Source organism: Schistocerca cancellata, chromosome 9 (genome assembly GCF_023864275.1).
Source record: "Schistocerca cancellata isolate TAMUIC-IGC-003103 chromosome 9, iqSchCanc2.1, whole genome shotgun sequence".
Taxonomy (NCBI): Eukaryota; Metazoa; Arthropoda; class Insecta; order Orthoptera; family Acrididae; genus Schistocerca; species Schistocerca cancellata.
Genome location: NC_064634.1, coordinates 489,660,024 through 489,683,941, shown reverse-complemented (window position 1 = coordinate 489,683,941; position 23,918 = coordinate 489,660,024). Strand labels below are relative to the sequence as shown.

Here is a 23,918-nt window from a genome sequence, read left to right as displayed (position 1 = left end):
TGCTGCACGTTGGTACAAACCTGCAAGGGTGCCGCCATTAACCCGCCGGCGAGGTCGGCATGAGAGGTTGGTTGGTTCGTTGGTTGGCTGGCTGGATGATTAAAAGGACCAAACTACTAGGTCATCAGACCCTTTTTCCTCCAACAGGCATGTCCACACGACTGTAGAACGGAGATATCCTACCGCCCAAAACACAGGGAAAGTAAGCCCCGAGATCTACGGAAGATCAACGACAGCGAATAAGGTAAAGAAGTAGAAGAAAGGGAGAAAGAGGAAGGAAGGCAGGGTAGGTGTACAATCTAGAGAGCATAGTGCAATGAGAGGACATACATCCCCAGCCTCCGCCACTTACCAGAGGTATGCCACTCACTCAGAGATCGCCCAGGAAAGACTAACAGCACGGACAGGGTAAGAGAAGTACAGAGAGACAGATCACGCGAGAGGAGGGGTGGGAGGTGGGTAAAAGAGCAGGTAGGGTGAGAGCCGGGCTGGACCAACAAGCCCAGACTGTCGCAGCCAGACACTCTGCCCACGCGAGGCAACAGCCCTCAGTGGGCCGATAAGGTTAAGCGGCCCTTCATTAAAGAGAATGATAACAGCCCCCTTCACGAATAAAACGTAAAACTAAGTCAGCCACTGAGGCATCGTGTCCTGTCACCAGGGGTAGCGAGTCAGGGAGATTAAGAATGCGCCACAGGACGGCTAGGTTGGGAGAGTCCAGCAGACTGCGGTCCACAAAGGGGAACGACAGCGGCAGCTGGGTGGACCCTTGCGACGGAGGAGATGACCATGAGTGAGCGAAGTATGCCCAATGCGAAGGCGTGCCAGACCCATTTACTTTTTAATTTTTTTTTTATTTACTCATCAAGTTCCGTTGGACCAAATTGAAAAACAAATCTCCAAGGTCATGGAACGTGTCAGTACATGAAATTGCAACAAACGTAATAACAGATAAAAATAAATGTTCATGACCCTTAAAAAAGTCAGTCCATAAGTTTAAGTAAATGCTATTAGCAATACAATAAAAATCAGCTTAATTTTTCAAAGAACTCCTCGACAGAATAGGAGTGGCTCATGAAAAAACTCTTCAGTTTAGATTTTAAAGCGCATGGATTACTGCTAAGCTGCAGCAGTATACCGCACACCTTTTTGCACAAGAGTTAAGGAAGTCCAATCGAAATGCAGGTTTCATTTCGCCGAGTATTAACCGAGTGAAAGCTTCTTCTCCTTGGGAATAAACTAATATTGGTAAAAAGAAACGACAATAAGGAATATACAGGGTTATTACAAATGATTGAAGCGATTTCACAGCTCTATAATAACTTTATTATTTGAGATATTTTCACAATGCTTTGCACACACATACAAAAACTCAAAAAGTTTTTTTACGCATTCACAAATGTTCGATATGTGCCCCTTTAGTGATTCGGCAGAACATCAAGCCGATAATCAAGTTCCTCCCACACTCGGCGCAGCATGTCCCCATCAGTGAGTTCGAAAGCATCGTTGATGCGAGCTCGCAGTTCTGGCACGTTTCTTGGTAGAGGAGTTTTAAACACTGAATCTTTCACATAACCCCACAGAAAGAAATCGCATGGGGTTAAGTCGGGAGAGCGTGGAGGCCATGACATGAATTGCTGATCATGATCTCCACCACGACCGATCCATCGGTTTTCCAATCTCCTGTTTAAGAAACCTGTAGTGCGGCTTCAGCCGAACAAAACTTTATGGGTTTTTCTACGTATCTGTAGTGTGTCGTGACCATATGTCAATGAATGGAGCTACAGTGAATTTATGAAATCGCTTCAATCATTTGTAATAGCCCTGTACGTATTGAGAGGCAAATGTCAAAATACCCAGACTCGTGAACAGAGATCGAAAAGAGGTTCGTGAATTAACACCACTTATTGCCCGAACCGCCCGTTTCTGAGCCAAAAATATCCTTTTAGAATGAGAAGAGTTACCCCAAAACATAATACCTACGACAATAGCGACGGAAAATAAGCAAAGTAGATTAATTTTCGTGTCGAACGCTCACTCGCTTCTGATACCGTTCGAATAGTAAAAATTGGAGTATTAAGTCGTTGAACAAGATCCTGAACGTGGGCTTTCAAAGACAGCTTACTATCTATCTGAACACCTAGAAATTTGAACTGTTCAGTTTCACTGATCATATGCCCATTCTGTGAAATTAAATCGTCAGGTTTCGTTGAATTGTGTGTTAGAAACTGTAAAAACTGAGTTTTACTGTGATTTAGCGTTAGTTTATTTTCTACAAGCGTTGAACTCAGGTCATGTACTGCACTATTTGAAACCGAGCCAATGATGCACACAACATCGTTTACTACCAAGCTAGTGTCATCAGCAAACGGAAAAATTTTAGAGTTACCCGTAATACGAGAGGGCATATCATTTATATAAATAAGGAACAGGAGTGGCCCCAACACTGATCCCTGGGGCACCCCGCACTCGACAGTACCCCACTCATAGCCCACATGACAGCAGTCATCAACATTGTGAATAATGACCTTTGGCTGCCTGTTGCTGAAGTAAGAGGTGAACCAACTGTGAGCTACTCCCCGTATTCCGTAATGGTCCATCTGACAATAGTTCTAGAACACCACCAAAAAATAACAGACTTTGCCGATGTTCTGCTTTTTAGAATTTTTAAGATTTTTTTTTACTGAATGGACTTCGTATTTTTCGGGCCAGTTTCATTTTTCCCACCCTGTATTTTTCTGGTGTTGACAGGTGCTGACAGATGTGAAAATTACCGAACAATCAGTTTAATAAGCCACAGTTGCAAAATACTAACACGAATTCTTTACAGACGAATGGAAAAACTAGTAGAAGTCGATCTCGGGGAAGATCAGTTTGGATTCCGTAGAAGTACTGGAACACGTGAGGCAATAGTGACCTTACGACTTATCTTAGAAGAAAGATTAAGGAAAGACAAACCTACGTTTCTAGCATTTGTAGACTTAGAGAAAGCTTTTGACAATGTTGACTGGAATACTCTCTTTCAAATTCCAAAGGTGGCAGGGCTAAAATACAGGGAGCGAAAGGCTATTTACAATTTGTACAGAAACCAGATGGCAGTTATAAGAGTCGAGGGACATGAAAGGGAAGCAGTGGTTGGGAAGGGAGTAAGACAGGGTTGTAGCCTCTGCCCGATGTTATTCAATCTGTATATTGAGCAAGCAGTAAAGGAAACAAAAGAAACATTCGGAGTAGGTATTAAAATCCATGGAGAAGAAATAAAAACTTTGAGGTTCGCCGATGACATTGTAATTCTGTCAGAGACAGCAAAGGACTTGGAAGAACAGTTGAATGGAATGGACAGTGTCTTGAAAGGAGGATATAAGATGAACATCAACAAAAGCAAAACAAGGATAATGGAATGTAGTCGAATTAAGTCGGGTGATGCTGAGGGAATTAGATTAGGAAATGAGACACTTAAAGTAGTAAAGGAGTTTTGCTATTTAGGGAGTAAAATAACCGATGATGGTCGAAGTAGAGAGGATATAAAATGTAGACTGGCAATGGCAAGGAAAGCGTTTCTGAAGAAGAGAAATTTGTTAACATCGGGTATAGATTTAAGTGTCAGGAAGTCATTTCTGAAAGTATTTGTATGAAGTGTAGCCATGTATGGAAGAGAAACATGGACGGTAAATAGTTTGGACAAGAAGAGAATAGAAGCTTTCGAAATGTGGTGCTACAGAAGAATGCTGAAGATTAGATGGGTAGATCACATAACTAATGAGGAAGTATTGAATAGGATTGGGGAGAAGAGAACTTTGTGGCACAACTTGACCAGAAGAAGGGATCGGTTGGTAGGACATGTTCTGAGGCATCAAGGGATCACCAATTTAGTATTGGAGGGCAGCGTGGAGGGTAAAAATCGTAGGGGGAGACCAAGAGATGAATACACTAAGCAGATTCAGAAGGATGTAGGTTGCAGTAGGTACTGGGAGATGAAGAAGCTTGCACAGGATAGAGTAGCATGGAGAGCTGCATCAAACCAGTCTCAGGACTGAAGACCGCAGCAACAACAACATTTTTCTGGTGTGTGCCTCACAGTCTAGGTCATTTTCTCTGACAGTGGCTGAGTGTTGGCGCTTCTTACCTGTGGTAGACGTAGCGGTAGCGCTTGTCGTCCAGTGGCACGATGTCCAGGAAGACGATGTAGGTGGCGCCAGGGTCCAGCCCGCCGAGTCGCACCTTCACCGTGGGGAACATGCGCCTGCAACAGCCGCACCACACACCGCTCACAGACCGCCCCTCACTGCGGCAGCTACACGAGCACAGCCACGCGGCGGGAACCCAGCCTACTGTGATAGTACACGAGATTCATTCCGAAAGTAACGCTTCCTATTTGTCTGTGTGAACTCTGAGTGTTCTAGAGACATTATGTTGGTGTAATACTGTTTTCTGAATTTTTCTGCTAATGTCCTGTGACATACTATGGTATGAAGATTAGCATCGCCAAAACGAAAGTAATGTCAGTGGGAAAGAAATATAAACGAATTGAGTGCCAAATAGGAGGAACAAAGTTAAAACAGGTGGACGGTTTCAAGTACTTAGGATGCATATTCTCACAGGATGGCAACATAGTGAAAGAACTGGAAGCGAGGTGTAGCAAAGCTAATGCAGTGAGCGCTCAGCTACGATCTACTCTCTTCTGCAAGAAGGAAGTCAGTACCAAGACTAAGTTATCTGTGCACCGTTCATTCTTTCGACCAACTTTGTTGTATGGGAGCGAAAGCTGGGTGGATTCAGGTTACCTTATCAACAAGGTTGAAGTTACGGATATGAAAGTAGCTAGGATGATTGCAGGTACTAGTAGATGGGGACAAGGGCAGGAGGGTGTCCACAATGAGGAAATCAAAGAAAAACTGGGAATGAACTCTATAGATGTAGCAGTCAGGGCGAACAGGCTTAGATGGTGGGGTCATATTACACGCATGGGAGAAGCAAGGTTGCCCAAGAGACTCCTGGATTCAGCAGTAGAGGGTAGGAGGAGTCGGGGCAGACCGAGGAGAAGGTACCTGGATTCGGTTAAGAATGATTTTGAAGTAATAGGTTTAACATCAGAAGAGGCACCAATGTTAGCACTGAATAGGGGATCATGGAGGAACTGTATAAGGGGGGCTATGCTCCAGACTGAACGCTGAAAGGCATAATCAGTCTTAAATGATGATGATGATGATGATGATGATGATGATGATGATGATGATGTCCTGTGACAGATAGCAAGAGCAGTTGTAACGTCACAATAGGTTTCGTTGCATAGTTAAAAATCAGTGTTATGTTGCTATCAACTGATAGACATTATAAGCGTAAATTCAATTACTTTACATAATTAATGAACAGTGAAATAATCTCAGCCCCAAATTACATGCATGTAGAAACAACTATGGATCAAAGTCTTTTATTCTTATTACAGTTTGCACGTCCTGTGTCCCTATTTATATTTCCCCACCTCTCCTTAAAGCACGTTGCCAGGCGTGAATGTTTTGAGTGTGGTAGCAGACGAATCAGAGATGTAGCGGGTCTCAGAATCTTCTACCAACTTTAACACAGACAGTGGAAGGCAAAAAGCAGGAACAGGAGGGTTCGACCAGAGGTGTCAAAGTCTAAAAAAAAACAGTTTTCTTACCAGAGGTTGGTCATGGGCCTCCCCCACCACCTCGCGCTGCTCGGGAGAAAGAGCCGCGCAACGGTTACGGGGAGTTTTTGGAAGACAGCTGAGCGACAAGACGTTCCTTCAGAACGCTGCGTCGAAATCAGGACAAAGGTATTTGAATGTTTAAATATGTTTAATGTTAACAATTTATTTATTTATCAGAGGATTTTTCGCGATTTATTAATTAAGAACCATTTATTGATTTTTGTTCAATTTATCCGGTAAAAGAATAATCTTCTCCATTCGAGATTTCCGCTACGACCCGCCACGTGGTGCTTAGTTTCAAACTGCAACCGCCGAGAAAGCTAATAAAGGGAGTAGTTGCCAGTTTTTGCGATTGCTGAACATTTATGCTAGCGTGTGTCGATGTTTAACAACTTATTGGAAATTTAGTGACGAGTGTAGTTTTTCTAAGATGAATCGTTTCGTATTTAAGCACTTCGCGCCGGAGATACCAGCCACGAGTCTAATGTTGGTTAAAAGGAAATTAACTTTGTTTTTCGAAGTAATTTCCGTTCTCGGCTTGCTCATTTAAACCATACCTGAGAAAAGAGAATCACATTAATCACGCTGCCCTTTTACTAAAATTATTGGCACAAGACTAGATTCGTGCAGGACGTAGTTTTCTCTGAGCACCCGCAAAATTAAAATTGCGTTATCCGTTGCGACCTCACGTTCAATCGATAAGATTGTACACTCCTTGAAATGGAAAAAAGAACACATTGACACCGGTGTGTCAGACCCACCATACTTGCTCCGGACACTGCGAGAGGGCTGTACAAGCAATGATCACACGCACGGCACAGCGGACACACCAGGAACCGTGGTGTTGGCCGTCGAATGGCGCTAGCTGCGCAGCATTTGTGCACCGCCGCCGTCAGTGTCAGCCAGTTTGCCGTGGCATACGGAGCTCCATCGCAGTCTTTAACACTGGTAGCATGCCGCGACAGCGTGGACGTGAACCGTATGTGCAGTTGACGGACTTTGAGCGAGGGCGTATAGTGGGCATGCGGGAGGCCGGGTGGACGTACCGCCGAATTGCTCAACAGGTGGGGCGTGAGGTCTCCACAGTACATCGATGTTGTCGCCAGTGGTCGGCGGAAGGTGCACGTGCCCGTCGACCTGGGACCGGACCGCAGCGACGCACGGATGCACGCCAATACCGTAGGATCCTACGCAGTGCCGTAGGGGACCGCACCGCCACTTCCCAGCAAATTAGGGACACTGTTGCTCCTGGGGTATCGGCGACGACCATTCGCAACCGTCTCCATGAAGCTGGGCTACGGTCCCGCACACCGTTAGGCCGTCTTCCGCTCACGCCCCAACATCGTGCAGCCCGCCTCCAGTGGTGTCGCGACAGACGTGAATGGAGGGACGAATGGAGACGTGTCGTCTTCAGCGATGAGAGTCGCTTCTGCCTTGGTGCCAATGATGGTCGTATGCGTGTTTGGCGCCGTGCAGGTGAGCGCCACAATCAGGACTGCATACGACCGAGGCACACAGGGCCAACACCCGGCATCATGGTGTGGGGAGCGATCTCCTACACTGGCCTTACACCACTGGTGATCGTCGAGGGGACACTGAATAGTGCTGAATAGTACCATTCCTAGACCGGCAAGGGAACTTGCTGTTCCAACAGGACAATGCTCGTCCGCATGTATCCCGTGCCACCCAACGTGCTCTAGAAGGTGTAAGTCAACTACCCTGGCCAGCAAGATCTCCGGATCTGTCCCCCATTGAGCATGTTTGGGACTGGATGAAGCGTCGTCTCACGCGGTCTGCACGTCCAGCACGAACGCTGGTCCAACTGAGGCGCCAGGTGGAAATGGCATGGCAAGCCGTTCCACAGGACTACATCCAGCATCTCTACGATCGTCTCCATGGGAGAATAGCAGCCTGCAATGCTGCGAAAGGTGGATATACACTGTACTAGTGCCGACATTGTGCATGCTCTGTTGCCTGTGTCTATGTGCCTGTGGTTCTGTCAGTGTGATCATGTGATGTATCTGACCCCAGGAATGTGTCAATAAAGTTTCCCCTTCCTGGGACAATGAATTCACGGTGTTCTTATTTCAATTTCCAGGAGTGTACTTTGAACTTTGATGGGCCTAAACATCAATTCTAAAGCGGGCAGAATGGTCAGGGAAGGTTACACTGCCGAGAGAGAAAAGGTGTGCATAAGATTCTTCCCCACAGCAGGCTTATATAAAAATAATCCCTGCTGATAAAATTAAGCAAACTCCCTTCTCAGCCTGCCACAGACAAGGAGAATTAACGACATTTACGACCTAAATACCAGTCGTTGGGAGCTTGCACAGTGGGGATTCCAAATATGGCGTGTGATATCGATGTGCGCATAATAGACGTAAGTGTCACTGAAGTCCACTTTGCCAAACAATCTGCGCCAACTGAGACCCGTGGACGCTTGGTGAAGTTGTATGGAAGACGGTGCAGCAGACGTGGATACTTTTAGCCGGCGGACACTGAGTCTCATCAGTACTGGAGAGCTGTGAACGACAGCCCAAAGCCCAGTGGACGCTACTCAGCTGCCATCCTTCATAACGAACAACGTCCCCATCAAAACATCCTTGACGCCCGGCGGAGTACGACCGGCTGAGGGCACAGTTGAATGCCGCCTGCAGCGCATCAGACAAATTGTTACGCAATCTTGGTTTTAGAAGATCACATGCGAAATGGGTACTGCGAATGCTTACATGAGATATAAAAAAACCGTAGGTTGGAAATTTTTCACCTGCTGGGCCGATACGACGCTTAATGTGACAATTTTCTGAAGACCATTATCACTGGACATCATCTGTGGTGTAAAGATGAGCTGGAATGTAAAATGATAGTCCGTGGAGTGGTGACATGCAAATTCTTCAACAAAGAGAAAGTGTGGTGTCACCGCCAGACACCACACTTGCTAGGTGGTAGCCTTTAAATCGGCCGCGGTCCGCTAGTATACGACGGAACCCGCGTGTCGCCACTGTCAGTGATTGCAGACCGAGCGCCGCCACACGGCAGGTCTAGGGACACTTCCTAGCACTCGCCGCAGTTGTACAGCCGACTTTGCTAGAGATGGTTCACTGACAAATTACGCTCTCATTTGCCGAGACGATAGTTAGCATAGCCTTCAGCTACGTCATTTGCTACGACCTAGCAAGGCGCCATTATCGTTTGCTATTTATCTTGTGATGCACGTGCCGTCAGACCGATGTTCACCAATTATGGATAAAAGTTAAGTATTCCATCAGCTACGTACTTTATTTGCTACTATAAATTCCCTTAACTGTTCCAGACCTCACGCCAGCCTGCGTCAGCTTTAACGCGTGCTTTTCGGCTACCAATCATGGTGGCTTGGCTGTCTTGCCAAGTGACAACAGAAAGTTCAGGACACAGCCATCTGCTACCAATGTGAAGTACACAGTCCTGTGGAACATCCAGTGTGTGGTTCTTTTGGATGTCTTGGCACCCAAACCGACCGTCAACTGAGGACGCGACAAGACGACACAGACTAACCCGAAAGCCCGGATTTGCAGAGTCAAACCAAAGAAGAAGACAAAATTCTGTTTACAACACGATAACGCCAGGCCCCACCGTAGTTTTGCGAGCACAGAACTCGCTGCAAAATTTTGCTGGACTGTCCCTCAGCATCCATCGTAAGTCCTGATTCATCACCATCGGGTTTGTCTCGTAGGGTCCTGTGAAAGACGGAACACGTGGCCGACGTTTTCCAGACTCAGACACTGTTCGCAAATCTGTAACAGCCCGTTCAAGTGCGGCCTGTAGGCTCGCGTCCAGCAAATATTAGAAACGCCCAAAAGGCAGCACGCTCTTAACACGATAGGCGCCTGGCGTGGTTCCAGGAAGACAAACCACTACAATATTGTTAATACTTGTAGCCATTTTCCTCAGTTGCTAATAATAACTTCAGTTATGTTTTATCACAATGGCAAGAAAAACTTCAGCCTTTTGCGACTACGGCATTGTGACTTCTACTTTATAATCGGAGCAAACAAGCGAATTTCGCAGGAAGTGACAGGCCGAGCAACGAAAAGTTTCTAATATGGTTCGGGATTTGGCGAAACCACCTGGGTGACGCGTGGGCACACAATTAGCAAATCAACAAATTTAAGCGATTTGGTCGAAAGACTCACTGTCGCGATTCAGCGGCTATCCACGAGTGCCAGAGATGCGTACCATACACAGAAGAGGGATAATGATCAAATACTGAGTAAATTCGAAATTTAGCACGGTCTTAAATGCGAGATGGTATAACAGTTTACACAATGAAACTTTGTCTCTAAACCTGGCAGAAAATCCAGAGAGATTCTGGTCGTATGTAATGTATGCTAGCGGCAAGACACAATGCCTTATCTGCGTGATAGCAGTCGAAATACTATACACGACAGTGTCACTAAAGCGGATGTACTAAACACTGTTTTCCGAAATTCCTTCATCATAGAAGATGAAGTAAGTATACCAGAATTCGAATCAAGTAAACCTGCCAACACAAGTAACATAGAAGCAGACATCCTCGGAGTAGTGAAGCAACTTAAATCATTTAATAAAAGCAAGTCTTCCGGTCCACATAGTATACCAATTATGTTCTTTTCATTGGAGTCGGCTTCCTTAAATGCGTCAGGAACATTGCTGACAACTGGAATCTCTTCGTAACTAATGCTTAGTCCATAAAAAATTGTAGTGTTTCAGTGTTCAACTATTGCACGGATATTCGTTGTGTTATATGGGATCAGCCATAAGCTATTCAATACACCTAAATGGAACATATCCAAAATATTGTAAATTCCTTTAAACATTGCACTATGAACTGAAATCACCCTTAAAAATGGTTCAAATGGCTCTGAGCACTATGGTACTTAACTGCTGAGGTCATCAGTCCCCTACAACTTAGAACTACTTAAACCTAACTAACCTAAGGACATCACACACATTCATGCCCGAGACAGGAATCGAACCTGCGACCGTAGCGGTCGCGCGGTTCCAGACTGTAGCGCCTAGAACCGCTGGGCCATTCCGGCCGGCCATCTCCCTTAGAGACTAGACAGTAGATTCAGTTGCTGAATATGTCGAACGCCTGATGTGTGTGACAAACGAGTGATACCATTGCATGGATATTTAATGCGCTACAGATAAATCGTAAGAGGTACCCACAGGACAGAATATTGACGCAATCATTCATTCATTCGTACAGAAATTTCTAGCATGCAAACTTAAAACTTATACATAGGAGTAAAGAAAATCAACTGGTGGAAACGTAATCTCTGCAATGCATCAACAAGAGACTATCACTGTTCTGCTTAACGATATTTATGTTTATGAAGGCTAAATGTGATGTAGTAATTTAGAAGAAAAGTCACTTCTTTAGTCGTATTATTTACCAACAATTGGTAAATTAATATTAACGAGATTACAATGGTATTTTGGGAACAAAATATTAGGTTGGTGGATAAGTTCGTAGCGTTTTTGTTTTGTTTGTATTCCGGTTGCTATGGGGTTATCTATTGATTGTCTTTTTCATTTATAATTCACTGTTGTTATTTGAGTTTACACATTGTTACTCTGTGATCTCTAGATAGTGGGTGGAGTGGTGTACGCTACAAAATGGACTGCCAAATGCAGAATCGCAACATTTTCAACACATTCTTCTATTTGAGTTCAGTATGACAGCAACGGAAGCAGCCAGAAACATTTGCGTCGTGTATGAGATTAACGCTATTGGACAGAGCACGGAAAGAAAATGGTTTTCTCGTTTCAAGGAAGATACACTCCTGGAAACGGAAAAAGAACACATTGACACCGGTGTGTCAGACCCACCATACTTGCTCCGGACACTGCGAGAGGGCTGTACAAGCAATGATCACACGCACGGCACAGCGGACACACCAGGAACCGCGGTGCTGGCCGTCGAATGGCGCTAGCTGCGCAGCATTTGTGCACCGCCGCCGTCAGTGTCAGCCAGTTTGCCGTGGCATACGGAGCTCCATCGCAGTCTTTAACACTGGTAGCATGCCGCGACAGCGTGGACGTGAACCGTATGTGCAGTTGACGGACTTTGAGCGAGGGCGTATAGTGGGCACGCGGGAGGCCGGGTGGACGTACCGCCGAATTGCTCAACACGTGGGGCGTGAGGTCTCCACAGTACATCGATGTTGTCGCCAGTGGTCGGCGGAAGGTGCACGTGCCCGTCGACCTGGGACCGGACCGCAGCGACGCACGGATGCACGCCAAGACCGTAGGATCCTACGCAGTGCCGTAGGGGACCGCACCGCCACTTCCCAGCAAATTAGGGACACTGTTGCTCCTGGGGTATCGGCGAGGACCATTCGCAACCGTCTCCATGAAGCAGGGCTACGGTCCCGCACACCGTTAGGCCGTCTTCCGCTCACGCCCCAACATCGTGCAGCCCGCCTCCAGTGGTGTCGCGACAGGCGTGAATGGAGGGACGAATGGAGACGTGTCGTCTTCAGCGATGAGAGTCGCTTCTGCCTTGGTGCCAATGATGGTCGTATGCGTGTTTGGCGCCGTGCAGGTGAGCGCCACAATCAGGACTGCATACGACCGAGGCACACAGGGCCAACACCCGGCATCATGGTGTGAGGAGCGATCTCCTACACTGGCCGTACACCACTGGTGATCGTCGAGGGGACACTGAATAGTGCACGGTACATCCAAACCGTCATCGAACCCATCGTTCTACCATTCCTAGACCGGCAAGGGAACTTGCTGTTCCAACAGGACCATGCACGTCCGCATGTATCCCGTGCCACCCAACGTGCTCTAGAAGGTGTAAGTCAACTACCCTGGCCAGCAAGATCTCCGGATCTGTCCCCCATTGAGCATGTTTGGGACTGGATGAAGCGTCGTCTCACGCGGTCTGCACGTCCAGCACGAACGCTGGTCCAACTGAGGCGCCAGGTGGAAATGGCATGGCAAGCCGTTCCACAGGACTACATCCAGCATCTCTGCGATCGTCTCCATGGGAGAATAGCAGCCTGCATTGCTGCGAAAGGTGGATATACACTGTACTAGTGCCGACATTGTGCATGCTCTGTTGCCTGTGTCTATGTGCCTGTGGTTCTGTCAGTGTGATCATGTGATGTATCTGACCCCAGGAATGTGTCAATAAAGTTTCCCCTTCCTGGGACAATGAATTCACGGTGTTCTTATTTCAATTTCCAGGAGTGTAGTTTTGATTTTAGTGACTCTGGACATTCATGAAGACCTTCGGGGTTAGATGAAGAATGTATTAATCCAAAATAACACACATCAGTACATTCGAGAACTGGCAAATGTTACGAACTGTGATCGTTCCACCATCGTGTGACATTTTCGTGCACTGGGGAAGGTTCAAAGATCGAGGGTGTAGGTACCGAATGGTCTCAGGCAAAAATCATGAAAATCAAGGTAGCCATATGTCCATCTCTGCTTGCTTGTCATCAATCGGTTCGTGTAGAACACCGACCATTCTTATCCTGTATCGTTACTTGTGACGAGAAATGACGTCTTTATGTTAACATAAGGAAAAGAAAGGAATAGTTGAGCTCAAGCAAAGCAGCAACTCCCCATACAAAAGTTCTGCGCGCATCTACAAAATGTAATGTTCCCCCATCTGGTTGAACAATGACGGTGTGATGTACTACTAATTGCTTCCCCGAGGTGTAACCATCACTGCTGACATTTGTTGTCAACACCTGAGGCGTGTTGCAGACACAATCCAAGAACGACTTGCACGAAGGCTGCGTGTAGTAATGCTGCTCCACTACAAACTTGTGGAAAAAGCTACGAACTTTTGCACCAACCTGACAGTTGCGTACTAGAGATGGGCAAAACTGTTCTTTTCAGAGATTGGATCAGAACTGTTCACTCCCTGAAATGAATTAGCTCTTTTTCATGACTCACCACTCATTTACAATAGAAAATAAATGGAAGGCACATTGCCCTTTAAACTTGGTTTATTCCAGTACTATACCTGTATTTTGATCTTATTTGATCCTATTTTGAAGTAACACAGATAATGAGTAAGAATTTTGTATTGTTTATTGAAATTTCCACGATATGACAAAGTTTTTGATTATTAATTTATTTTTCACTATCATGGTTTTTTGGGTGATCGGAAAATGTTGTAACTTGAGATTTACATTAACAATATATTTGGCTATAATGTATTAAAATTTCATTAACCTCATACAAATACATCGCAAGCCATATATTTTTAAAGTGAACGTTTCCTTTCGAAGACGCCTAAAATCGCAAAATCCGTACCAGAATAAGAAAAAAAAATATAAATTTGACTGTAAAACGAAAGTGCTGCATATAGCCTTACGCAGAATAAAACAAGGAAAATATTGGTGTATCACATTTTGCGATATGTTTATCGGTTCGCTCGTAATTAAAGCGTAAATTCGAGTGTCCATAATAAAAAACCTTATAGTAAGAGGAGTCATCAGGAACCTAATCTAATCAGTTTAAACAAATAAAAATTAAATAAAAACAATTGATGTATACATAACATAATAATGTAATATACATAGCGGTATTACTACGAAGAACAATATCCAGTAGGGACGAACTCCGATGCAGAGGCGCTGAGTCGAGCAGATCGAGCCGCGAGCTCTATTACTGCGTGAGCTGAGACCGCAGAGACCAGAGTGACACCTGAGTCGCTTTGCTCAACGCTCTGGCTAGAGTCGAGACGGTGGGGTGAGTGTTGAGCGGGCGAGTTCCGAGGGTGGGGGAAGCGGTGAACTCACCCGCTCCGAGACAAATCGTCCGTTCCCTTGCGAGCAGGTTGTTGCAAGTAGTTCCTATGTTATCCGCTAGGTGGCTCTCTGTCCTGTTGCTCGCATCAACTGCCCAGAGGGCAGGACGTGCAACTGAAACGATCGCCGACAGAGTGCGATGTGAAGTTAAGCTGCGCCAGACGGCAGAGGAAGCACAGGGACGGCACGGCATATGTGAAACACAAATTCCAATGGGGCACTCACTGCATGATGCAGGCAGCCGAGGCAGAAGCAGGGCAGAGGCCGGCGCTGGCTGTGTTGTGTGGCGTGCACTGTGCTCTGACCAGCAGAGGTGCCGCTGATATGCTCCATCTCTCTCTCTCTCTCTCTCTCTCTCTCTCTCTCTCTCTCTCTCTCTGCCGTGGGAAACGTTTGGAGCTACCGTTCTTTTTTTCTGAATCACTGATTGTTCACTCCTTTGAAAGATTCAACTCTATGAATTAGTTCAAGAGCGGATCCCCCATCTCTATTGCGTACACTCCTACGTGCCGCGTAACTCCCGGAAATTTTTAATTGTTGATTTTAATCTACTACTCTCTTAGAGCTACGATACGAACATAAATTTACAGATATATGGAAGGATTAGAGACAGATCCTACGTTTTCGAGTGGCTAATAATTCTTATTGCTACGACATAAGAGCAATTCTTCTGTACTGAGGAAGTGGTAATAAAAAGTAGATTATTGAACATTGGCAAGCTGTGTTCAGAAGAGTTCCATAAAAGAGTTTTTTTTAAAATAAAATCACTAATGGACGAATCTTTGTACAAAGTGGAAACGATGAACATGTGCTCCAATAGCCACAATGCGGTCGTTATAACTATTCAAGTTCTTATATTTCACGGTTGGCATGATACTTTGGAGTTCCGTTAAAGAGTGCGAAATGGGATGAGACATCCAGAATGAGATTTTCACTCTGCAGCGGAGTGTGCGCTGATATGAAACTTCCTGGCAGATTAAAACTGTGTGCCGGACCGAAACTCGAAGTCGGGACCTTTGCCTTTCCCGGACAAGTTCTCTACCATCTGAGCTACCCGTGCACAACTCACGACCCGTCCTCACAGCTTCAGTTCTGCGAGTACCTCGTCTCCTACCTTCCAAACTTCGCAGAAGCTCTTCTGCGAACCTTGCAGAACTAGCACTGCTGGAAGAGAGGATATTGCGGAGGCATGGCTTAGCCACAGCCTGGGGGATGTTTCCAGAATGTGATTTTCACTCTCCCGAGTTCGAATCTCGGTCCGGCACACAGTTTAATAATCTGGCAGGAAGTTTCATATCAGCGCACACTCCGCTGCAGAGTGAAAATCTCATTCTGGAAACATCCCCCAGGCAGTGTCTAAGCCATGTCTCCGCAATATCCTCTCTTCCAGCAGTGCTAGTTCTGCAAGGTTCGCAGGAGAGCTTCTGCGAAGTTTGGAAGGTAGGAGACGAAGTACTGGCGGGATGAGACATCGCTGATCAAATCTGGACTCTTATTAGAGTAATCGCACGAGCGAGTGGTTTTCCCCAGAAGCTGGACGGAAAGTTCGTACTGGATCCGTTGTCCTGTGCAGACTACACGTGTCCCGTACACTGACTACAGCTGCCGAAGACTCGCACTAGGGGAGTGATCAACACAACGAACAGTATACGTCAGCACTGGCTATTAAAGTCTACAGTTAAATTCGGTGTGCTCACTGATGCGCTATACCAATAAGTTGCCCTCTAGGACCAAAGTATCGTTTCTCGTTGCCTTAAGTGGAAACCGCGATTAGTTGGCTCCAATGCACTCATCAGGACCTTCGTATGAGCTACAGAAAATGTAAAGAATAAAATCATTACTAGTGAATTGAGTGTAGTTTGGAAGAAAAGAAACATTTCTGAGGCTCCAGACGAAGGAAACGGTCAGTTATTTCATTTTCATGTTCATTGGAATAAAATTCATTCCCAGGCTCCCCACCAATCCTTTTTCCTGCGAGTTATATGGTTCAAATGGCTCTGATCATTATGGGACTTAACTGCTAAGATCATCAGTCCCCTAGAACTTAGAACTACTTAAACCTAACTAACCTAAGAACAACACACACATCCATGCCCGAGGCAGGATTCGAACCTGCGACCGTAGCGTTCGCGCGGCTCCAGACTGTAGCGCCTAGAACCTGTCGGCCACTGAGGTCGGCCTTGCGAGTTATACGCATAGTTGATTCTTACTAGTCTAGTTTACGTTATTCAGTCTAATTTTTGTATGTGAATGTGATAAACGGCGGTTATTTACGGATTCGATGTTTGTAAGACAACTGGAATACGTGGGAACAGAACAGGTAAGCGGAATGCAGGCGTCGCAGGTTGGCAGAAGCGCCCGACTGGCATTACGAGCTCGAGTGGTAGGCTACTCGGCGGTCGGAATAAAGGGCCCTAATGGAAGCGGCCAAAACTGATCTCGTTAATTAGCGCCGCTCATGGAACGGGCGAAATTGAATCGGGAACGCAGCAGTCGTATTCAATATCGCAGAGCGAAAAGAACCGCGCAGCACGTCCCCGCGAACAGCCCGGGTATCAGAGACTGCAGCGCCGCGTTAATTAACGTTCTGCGGTGGTAGTGGAGGGCGGGAGGGAGGGGGGGGAGGAAGGCCGATGGTATCTCGCCAGCTATCTCAGTCACGCAAGTCGTCATAAGCGCTCCCCGCTCCCCTGGATAACACAGCTCGTCCGCATCCGTCCCTGTTCAAGTGCGTAGTCTCACCTTGTAGCGATTCAGTTAAATTTTTTCACTTATTTGATACGCTGTGAACAACACCCCTTTCGTTGCCGCGGATGCCACCGTGGCCTCTGATCCGGAGTAATGTTACTTCTTTTAGCTGATTTTGCAGCCTAATGACCTGCTAACGATTGCGTTGTTGTGTCACTGTGTAAAATGATTTCCAAGATCTTGGTTGCCTCTTGGGAGTCGGTTAAGGGTCTCCGGAAAGGCTCAAAATCATGAAAAGTTCAATTTTTACTTTTTTGCGTTTTTTGAATCTGCAGACTTTTACCTTTTAATAGATATATAATTTATTCAATTCCGAAGACTACAACTATTTTTAAATTTTTTTTGAAATGTGTTCTACATGGGCGTGACCCACTGTGGCGCTGCTAAACTACTGTCAAATGGTGTTATTATTAACGTCCGTGTTCATCAGGTACATTTTAGTGATGTGAGATAAAGTATGTGTTGTGGCTAACCTGTGATGGTTCAATATATATCGCTGGTGTGATTGTCGATTGTTTCATGTTTATTTACTCTTTCGTTATCTCGAAAATATTCGTAATTAATTCCGTTTCTTGAGTCTCTGTTTTGTCGAAGTATAATAATGAGTAAAAGTAAAGTTATTAGAAATCCTCTGAAGGCTTTTAAGAAAAGGAGAAATGTTGGAAAGCCAAAGGTATGTGTTATTACTGTAAATAATAACATTCTAACATGGTACGAGCGATGCTTGCTTTAGACAAGGAACGCCTTCGGGCTGCAGACAGGGCTGTAAAGAGTCTAGAAATACAAGCAAGAGTAAACAGGAGGAGGAACAAGAGGAAGCTGGAGGAGGAGTGTGCAGAGGATGAAGGTAATACATCCTATGGACCTGGAATGCACTAAAAAGTTAATCCAATCTTTGTCGCTCGATTCCCAAAACTTTTATTTTCTCATACTAATTACATGTTTTCTAAGGATCATCCAAACATATTTGTTTAAAACTTTCAGTAAATGTTACACAGTACCTTATGCATAATTTAACACAGCCTTTTTCCAAAAAACTGTATATTTTTGAATATATAAATAAAAAATTGCAAAAAAATGTTGTGAATTTTCATTACAATTGAAAAAAAATCATCTTTAATACCTGAACTAAAATTTTGTAAAATCCCTGTATTAAGTTGTAGCCCATATTCCAATAAATAATCTGTAAAAAGTTCAACTTCCTACCTCAAATACTTTGTGAGGAAAGATGTAATTTATAAGCGTTATTTTAACATTGCAAGTATAGGGCGTTCCGGAGCCCCTTAAGGGGGGCAGGCCGACTTGGAGCAGGAGAGGCACCACAGGACATTTTAATTTCCACTGTCTGTACTTTAATTCATAAAACTTTGTCAGTGTGACCAGGAAGGATTCAGGATTGACACTCGTAGCAGCGGAAGTTCAAAAACATAACAAAATAATTTTTTACATGTGAAATTTCATCATTTTTTCAGTTACTATTCGCTGCATTTGTTGCTATAGGTTCACTTTCTTCATAAGTAAGAGAGACTGTTCGATGAATTTTGCACAGCATACGAACCATACTTACAGGTGTCTGAAACTCTAGAATCTATATAATTTATGAAAAAATGAATGAGCTGTTACGTTTTAAACTTTATGTGTAGAAAAAAATCAAATTTTGTAGTTAATTATGTCAATTTATACCACAGTTTTTAATAGATTTGGAAAATTCTAGAGTTTCATAGACCTGTAAGTATGGTTTGTATGCTGTGCAAAATTCATCAAAGAATCTCTCTTACTTGTGAAGAACAATGTACCTATAGCAACAAATGCAGCCAACAGTAAGTGAAAAAATGATGAAATTTCATATCTAAAAATATTTATTTTGTTATGTTTTTGCACTTCCACTGCTATGAGTGTGAATCCTGAATGCTTCCTGGTCATGCTAACAAAGTTTTATGAATTTACTTGTAAAAGTATAGACAGTAGAAAATACAATGTCCTGTGGTGCTTGTCCTGCTCCAAGTCGGCGCGTTTGACGTCCTACCCCCCGTAAGATAATTTTGCCGTCAATGCAGTTTCATGAGTAGTTAAGTGCTTCTAAAATTTATACTAGCTCTGCAGTCAAGACAGATATTTCCTCACGTAGCCGACCAACTGGCTAAGCAAGGCGCAGCTTCAGGAACGCCCTGTCGTCCAACGGCGCCGCACACAGACTGAAGAACTATGCGAACGGAGTGGGATGAGGAATAGGGAGACGAACCAACGACGAAGGGAGGCATTATAGAGCAATACATCCGGTGATTCAATCAACGCATTGGTGCATGAAGCACACAGTGTCAAGAGCATTTTATACTACCACTGCAGTAATGAAATTCAGGACAGCTTGACCGCTCTATTTGTAGTTGTGGAAAGTAAGACGACATGAACCATATAATATTAGGATATTCCAAGAAGACGGACAGGGTAGGTGGGATACTTAACCAGCTGACAGTGAGTGCTGTGCGGTAGAAAGGCCACCACAACTACGTCAATACTCTTTTTGCAACAACAGACGTTAGCGTGTACAAGCTCAGTACACACAGCTCTCGAGGAACTCACGAGGGCATCGCCCGAGCCTCCTCCACTCGTTTCCGATGGAGGAAGGCAGGGTGATAGTGGGAGGATCTCGAAATTTCCGCAAAATGGCAGCACGAGGTGCCGGAGATAGCAGAAGGTTCCACAATGGCATCGTCTTCTACTGTCAGGAGAGAAATTGGGGCCCGGATCTTGGTTCCAGAGAGCCATCGGAGGTTGGCCCACGTGGCGGAAGAGGGAGTGGAACTGTTAAAAGAATTTCTGAGTGAAATCCGGCTAGATATTTTGCCATCCCGAAGAACGCGACACACTGTGCACGCATCTGTTTATAATGAATGCAGTTTTCTATCGTAGGGTGACGGTTAAAAACACGGAGAGGACGTCTCCGCACAAGAATTGTGTCGTGGCAAGGTCTGGGAAACGGTGTGGTAGTGAGAAAGTGTGAGGAATGGATCGTTCTGCTGCGGTGAGGATGACGTTTGTAAGAGATTCCACAGGGGTGTCACAACTGGAGAAATGTCGTTCGTCAAAGGTCGCCAATAGGCCTTATTGAGCTGCCATCTAGATACTACGAGCGCGGCAGGGAGGAGGTGGAGACCAGCAATACGGGACCATGGGCGAAGGCGACCACTCCGAAAGGCAGAGCAGAAACGAAGAGCTGCATTGTCGGGAGGACGGACCCCAGAACATAAGAAAACGAAAGTGTATTTGTACATCGTTCAAAAAATGGTTTAAATGGCTCTGAGCACTATGGTACTTAACATCTGTGGTCATCAGTCCCCTAGAACTTAGAACTACTTAAACCTAACTAATCTAAGGACATCACACACATCCATGCCCGTGGCAGGATTCGAACCTGCGACCGTAGCGGTCGAGCAGTTCCAGACTGTAGTGCCTAGAACCGCTCGGCCACTCCGGCCGGCTGTACACAGTTATTCAGTTAAAGTAATACATCTTCTGTTGTGACAGACTTTATGTTAAATTTGGCACACAGGTAAGTCGTGTGCATACATAGTAATTTTATAAAATTTGCACTTCTTTTGTTGTAACTGCATTGAAATTTGTACATAGATGACAAACAAAACTGACAGTTGGTACTGATGTGTTTAAACTATGGTTGGTTGTATGGTCATGAAACAAAAAGCCAAAATCAAATAAGTAAATAAATAAACAAACAATATAACAACAAATGTTCAAATGTGTGTGAATTCCTAAGGGACCAAACTGCTGAGGTTATCGGTCCGTAGACTTGCACACTGCTTAGCACTGTATAGCATGGGTATGCGTGCTAAGAACAACACACGCATACCCATGCCGGCGGGAGGGGCTTACAACAACACCCCTTTAGAAGAAAAGATGTGTCGCTGCTAAAAAGGTCCCATACTGAGAAATAAATAAATTAGGAAAATGTCTCTGATGTTCTAAGAAATGTATCGAGAATATCTACAAAACCTGGTGGCAGCTTTCTATGATTAAGGAGTTCGTACGAAAAAGACTTTAATTTTTTTACAATGTCCCTTACGATGGTAGCATCAACTTCGCCTGTCTGTCTGAAACGGAAAAAAATACTTTGGCGAGTCTAACAAGGGAAGGATCTGACATGTAGGTCATCGATTTTGATAAAGTTTGGAAGGATGTTCTCTATTGAAAATAAATATATAGGTGTTTTGGCTTTTTGCTTCACCCTTCTGAATTTTTGAAAACATCGAAGTCAAATATGATGAAGGAAAACCGTATTTTCAACGCTACACGCCAAGAGATCCTCCAAAACCAAACATTTTAATTAATATAATGTTAACAATGTTCGTGTTATTAAAGTTTTCGTGTCTTCATGTTGTAGCTTGTGTACGTCATTCAGTGTGAAGTCGATCGGCGAGCGGTCAAAGGATTAGAGTAGCAAACCACAGGTCCGTGTTCGATTCGTCGTCGTGGCTTTTTCTCAATTGATGTTTGTTTCAGTGTTATCTGATAATCGAAACGCTTTTCTTTGCCCTTTTTTACAGGAAAACATCGGGACGTGTGATTAATAATTAAATAAGTGTATATTATAATGTGCTGACAGCTATTTTCACCATGATACACAGTGCAAAAATGCACCTAAAGTAAATCTAACTGTTCGTCTATTCGTAAGTGTTGTCACAATAATAGGGCGAAACTTATCATAGAAACAAGCAAAAGAAATATTTTTCGCACCATGCAGAAAACACGAGCGAAATCTCACCACATTATTTTGTTTTCCGCTGCATTGTTCGTGAAAAACATATCCGATTCACGTTGCTAAAAAAAAATAGATCTATCATGTATAAATTTGAAAAAAAAGGAAAGGTATTCTCGTTAACAAAATGTTATCAAATACACCAAAAAATATGGAATGAAAGCATAAAAGTACAGGACCAAGAACCGAACATCCAGCTGTTTGGTGGCCTAATTCATTGACGCTCGACCGCCGACTTTGCTGTGTTGAGCACATTCAGTGACGGGTACCCAAGCTACAACATGAAAACACGGTAACGCTAATAACTATAACATCACTGAATTTGGACCCCATATTATACTTATAAAAATGTTTGTTTTTAAGCGATATTACGATGTATAGCATTGAAAACACGACTGCCCGCTGTCAAATTTTACCTCGAGTTCTTCGAAAACTAGAGGACGTCTATGAAAAAGCCGAAACACGTGTATCTTTATTTTCAGTATAGAACTTCCTTGCTAAACTTGATCAAAATCGGTGACTCGTGTGTTAGACGCTCCCCTTGTAAGGGTAGAGAGCGTGAGACAAGAGAGCACGTTGTTGTTGTTGTTGTTGTCGTTGTTGATGTGGTCTTCAGCCCGCAGACTGGTTTCCTGCACCTACCCACTGTACTCTTCATCTCTGCATAGCTACTGCAGCCTACAGCAACGTGAAGCGGGTCATTGCAGCCGTTCCTCGGTCTACCTTTGAAACTTTTGGCCGACATACTTCCTTCCATTACATAACTAAGAACTGGTCCCTTAAGCGATCTTCTATCAACCAATCTCTCCTTTTCCCCTACATTTTCAATTATTGTTCGGCGCACCCATATAGCCTTTAGCATTCTTCCGTTGCACAATATTTCAAAAGCTTCCATTGTCCTCATCTGAACTCTTTATTTTGCACGTTTCACTTCCGTAAAAGGCTATGGTCATGACAAATACCTTTAAAAAGCGACTTCCTAACACTTAAATTAGTGTTAACAAGTTTTTCTTTTTCGGTACTGCTTTTCTTGCTGTTGCCAGACTTGCATTTCACGTTCCTTCTCCTTCGGGAATTGTCACTTATTTTGCTGCCCAAATAAGAAATCGGATCTACTGTTTTAGTGTATCATTTTCTAATATAATGCCTTGAGCATAACGCTATTTAATTGAACCATATTCCATTATCTTTGTTATACTGTTGTTGACGTTCATCTTATAACCGTTTTTCAAGACACTATCCATTCTGGTCAACTGCTCCGACAAAATTACAGCGTCATATGCAGACATCAAACTTTTACTTCTCCTGTCTTAACTCTAGATTCTTTCTCCTTGTACCTATTGCTGCTTGTTCAATGTACACATTGAATAAATGATGGACAGGATAGAAACCTCTCTTATTCCCTTCTCAACTACTGCTTCCCGTTCATCTCCTTGTAACTGCAGTCCGGTTTCTGTACGGGTTGTAAATAACTTTTCGTTTTCTGTATTTTATCCCTACTACCTTCAGCATTTGAGAGAGAGCATTCCAATAAATTTCTCAAAAACTTTCTCTAAATCTAGAAATGCCATAAACATAGATTTGCGTTCCTTCAGTGAGTATTGTCTCGCTTAATATCGTAGCAAAGGTAATCAAAGTAGTAAGGACAAGGGAAGCTCACTCACGACTTCCGCAGCTGTGCTGTGGCCAGCAGCTTCCTTCGTTTGCAAAAAATCATTTTAACTAACAGCGTAGAGCGTCTGTTTTTGCTGTTATTGCAATGCTGAGTATTTTAGAGAAATCTGCTGTTAACTTTCTACTCTGGTGTCCAGTTTTTGTCTGAACTGATCAGAAACAAAGCCACCGCATGAGTTACACCAAAGATATTGAATGGAGTGAAGCAGGCCTGGTCTTCGACCACTGCTACATAAGCCATGGCAGGTCATTGCAC

General features: G+C 44.3%; 1 protein-coding gene across 1 annotated transcript in view; it reads right to left on the bottom strand.

The window, feature by feature from the left end:
• LOC126101514 (T-box transcription factor TBX18-like) overlaps positions 1-23,918 on the bottom strand; it is a 287,840-nt gene that overhangs the window by 179,354 nt on the left and 84,568 nt on the right. Inside the window, exon 3 of the mRNA XM_049912157.1 lies at positions 4,127-4,243. Coding sequence (XP_049768114.1) covers positions 4,127-4,243 — 117 coding nt within the window. The remainder of the gene's footprint in view (positions 1-4,126; positions 4,244-23,918) is intronic.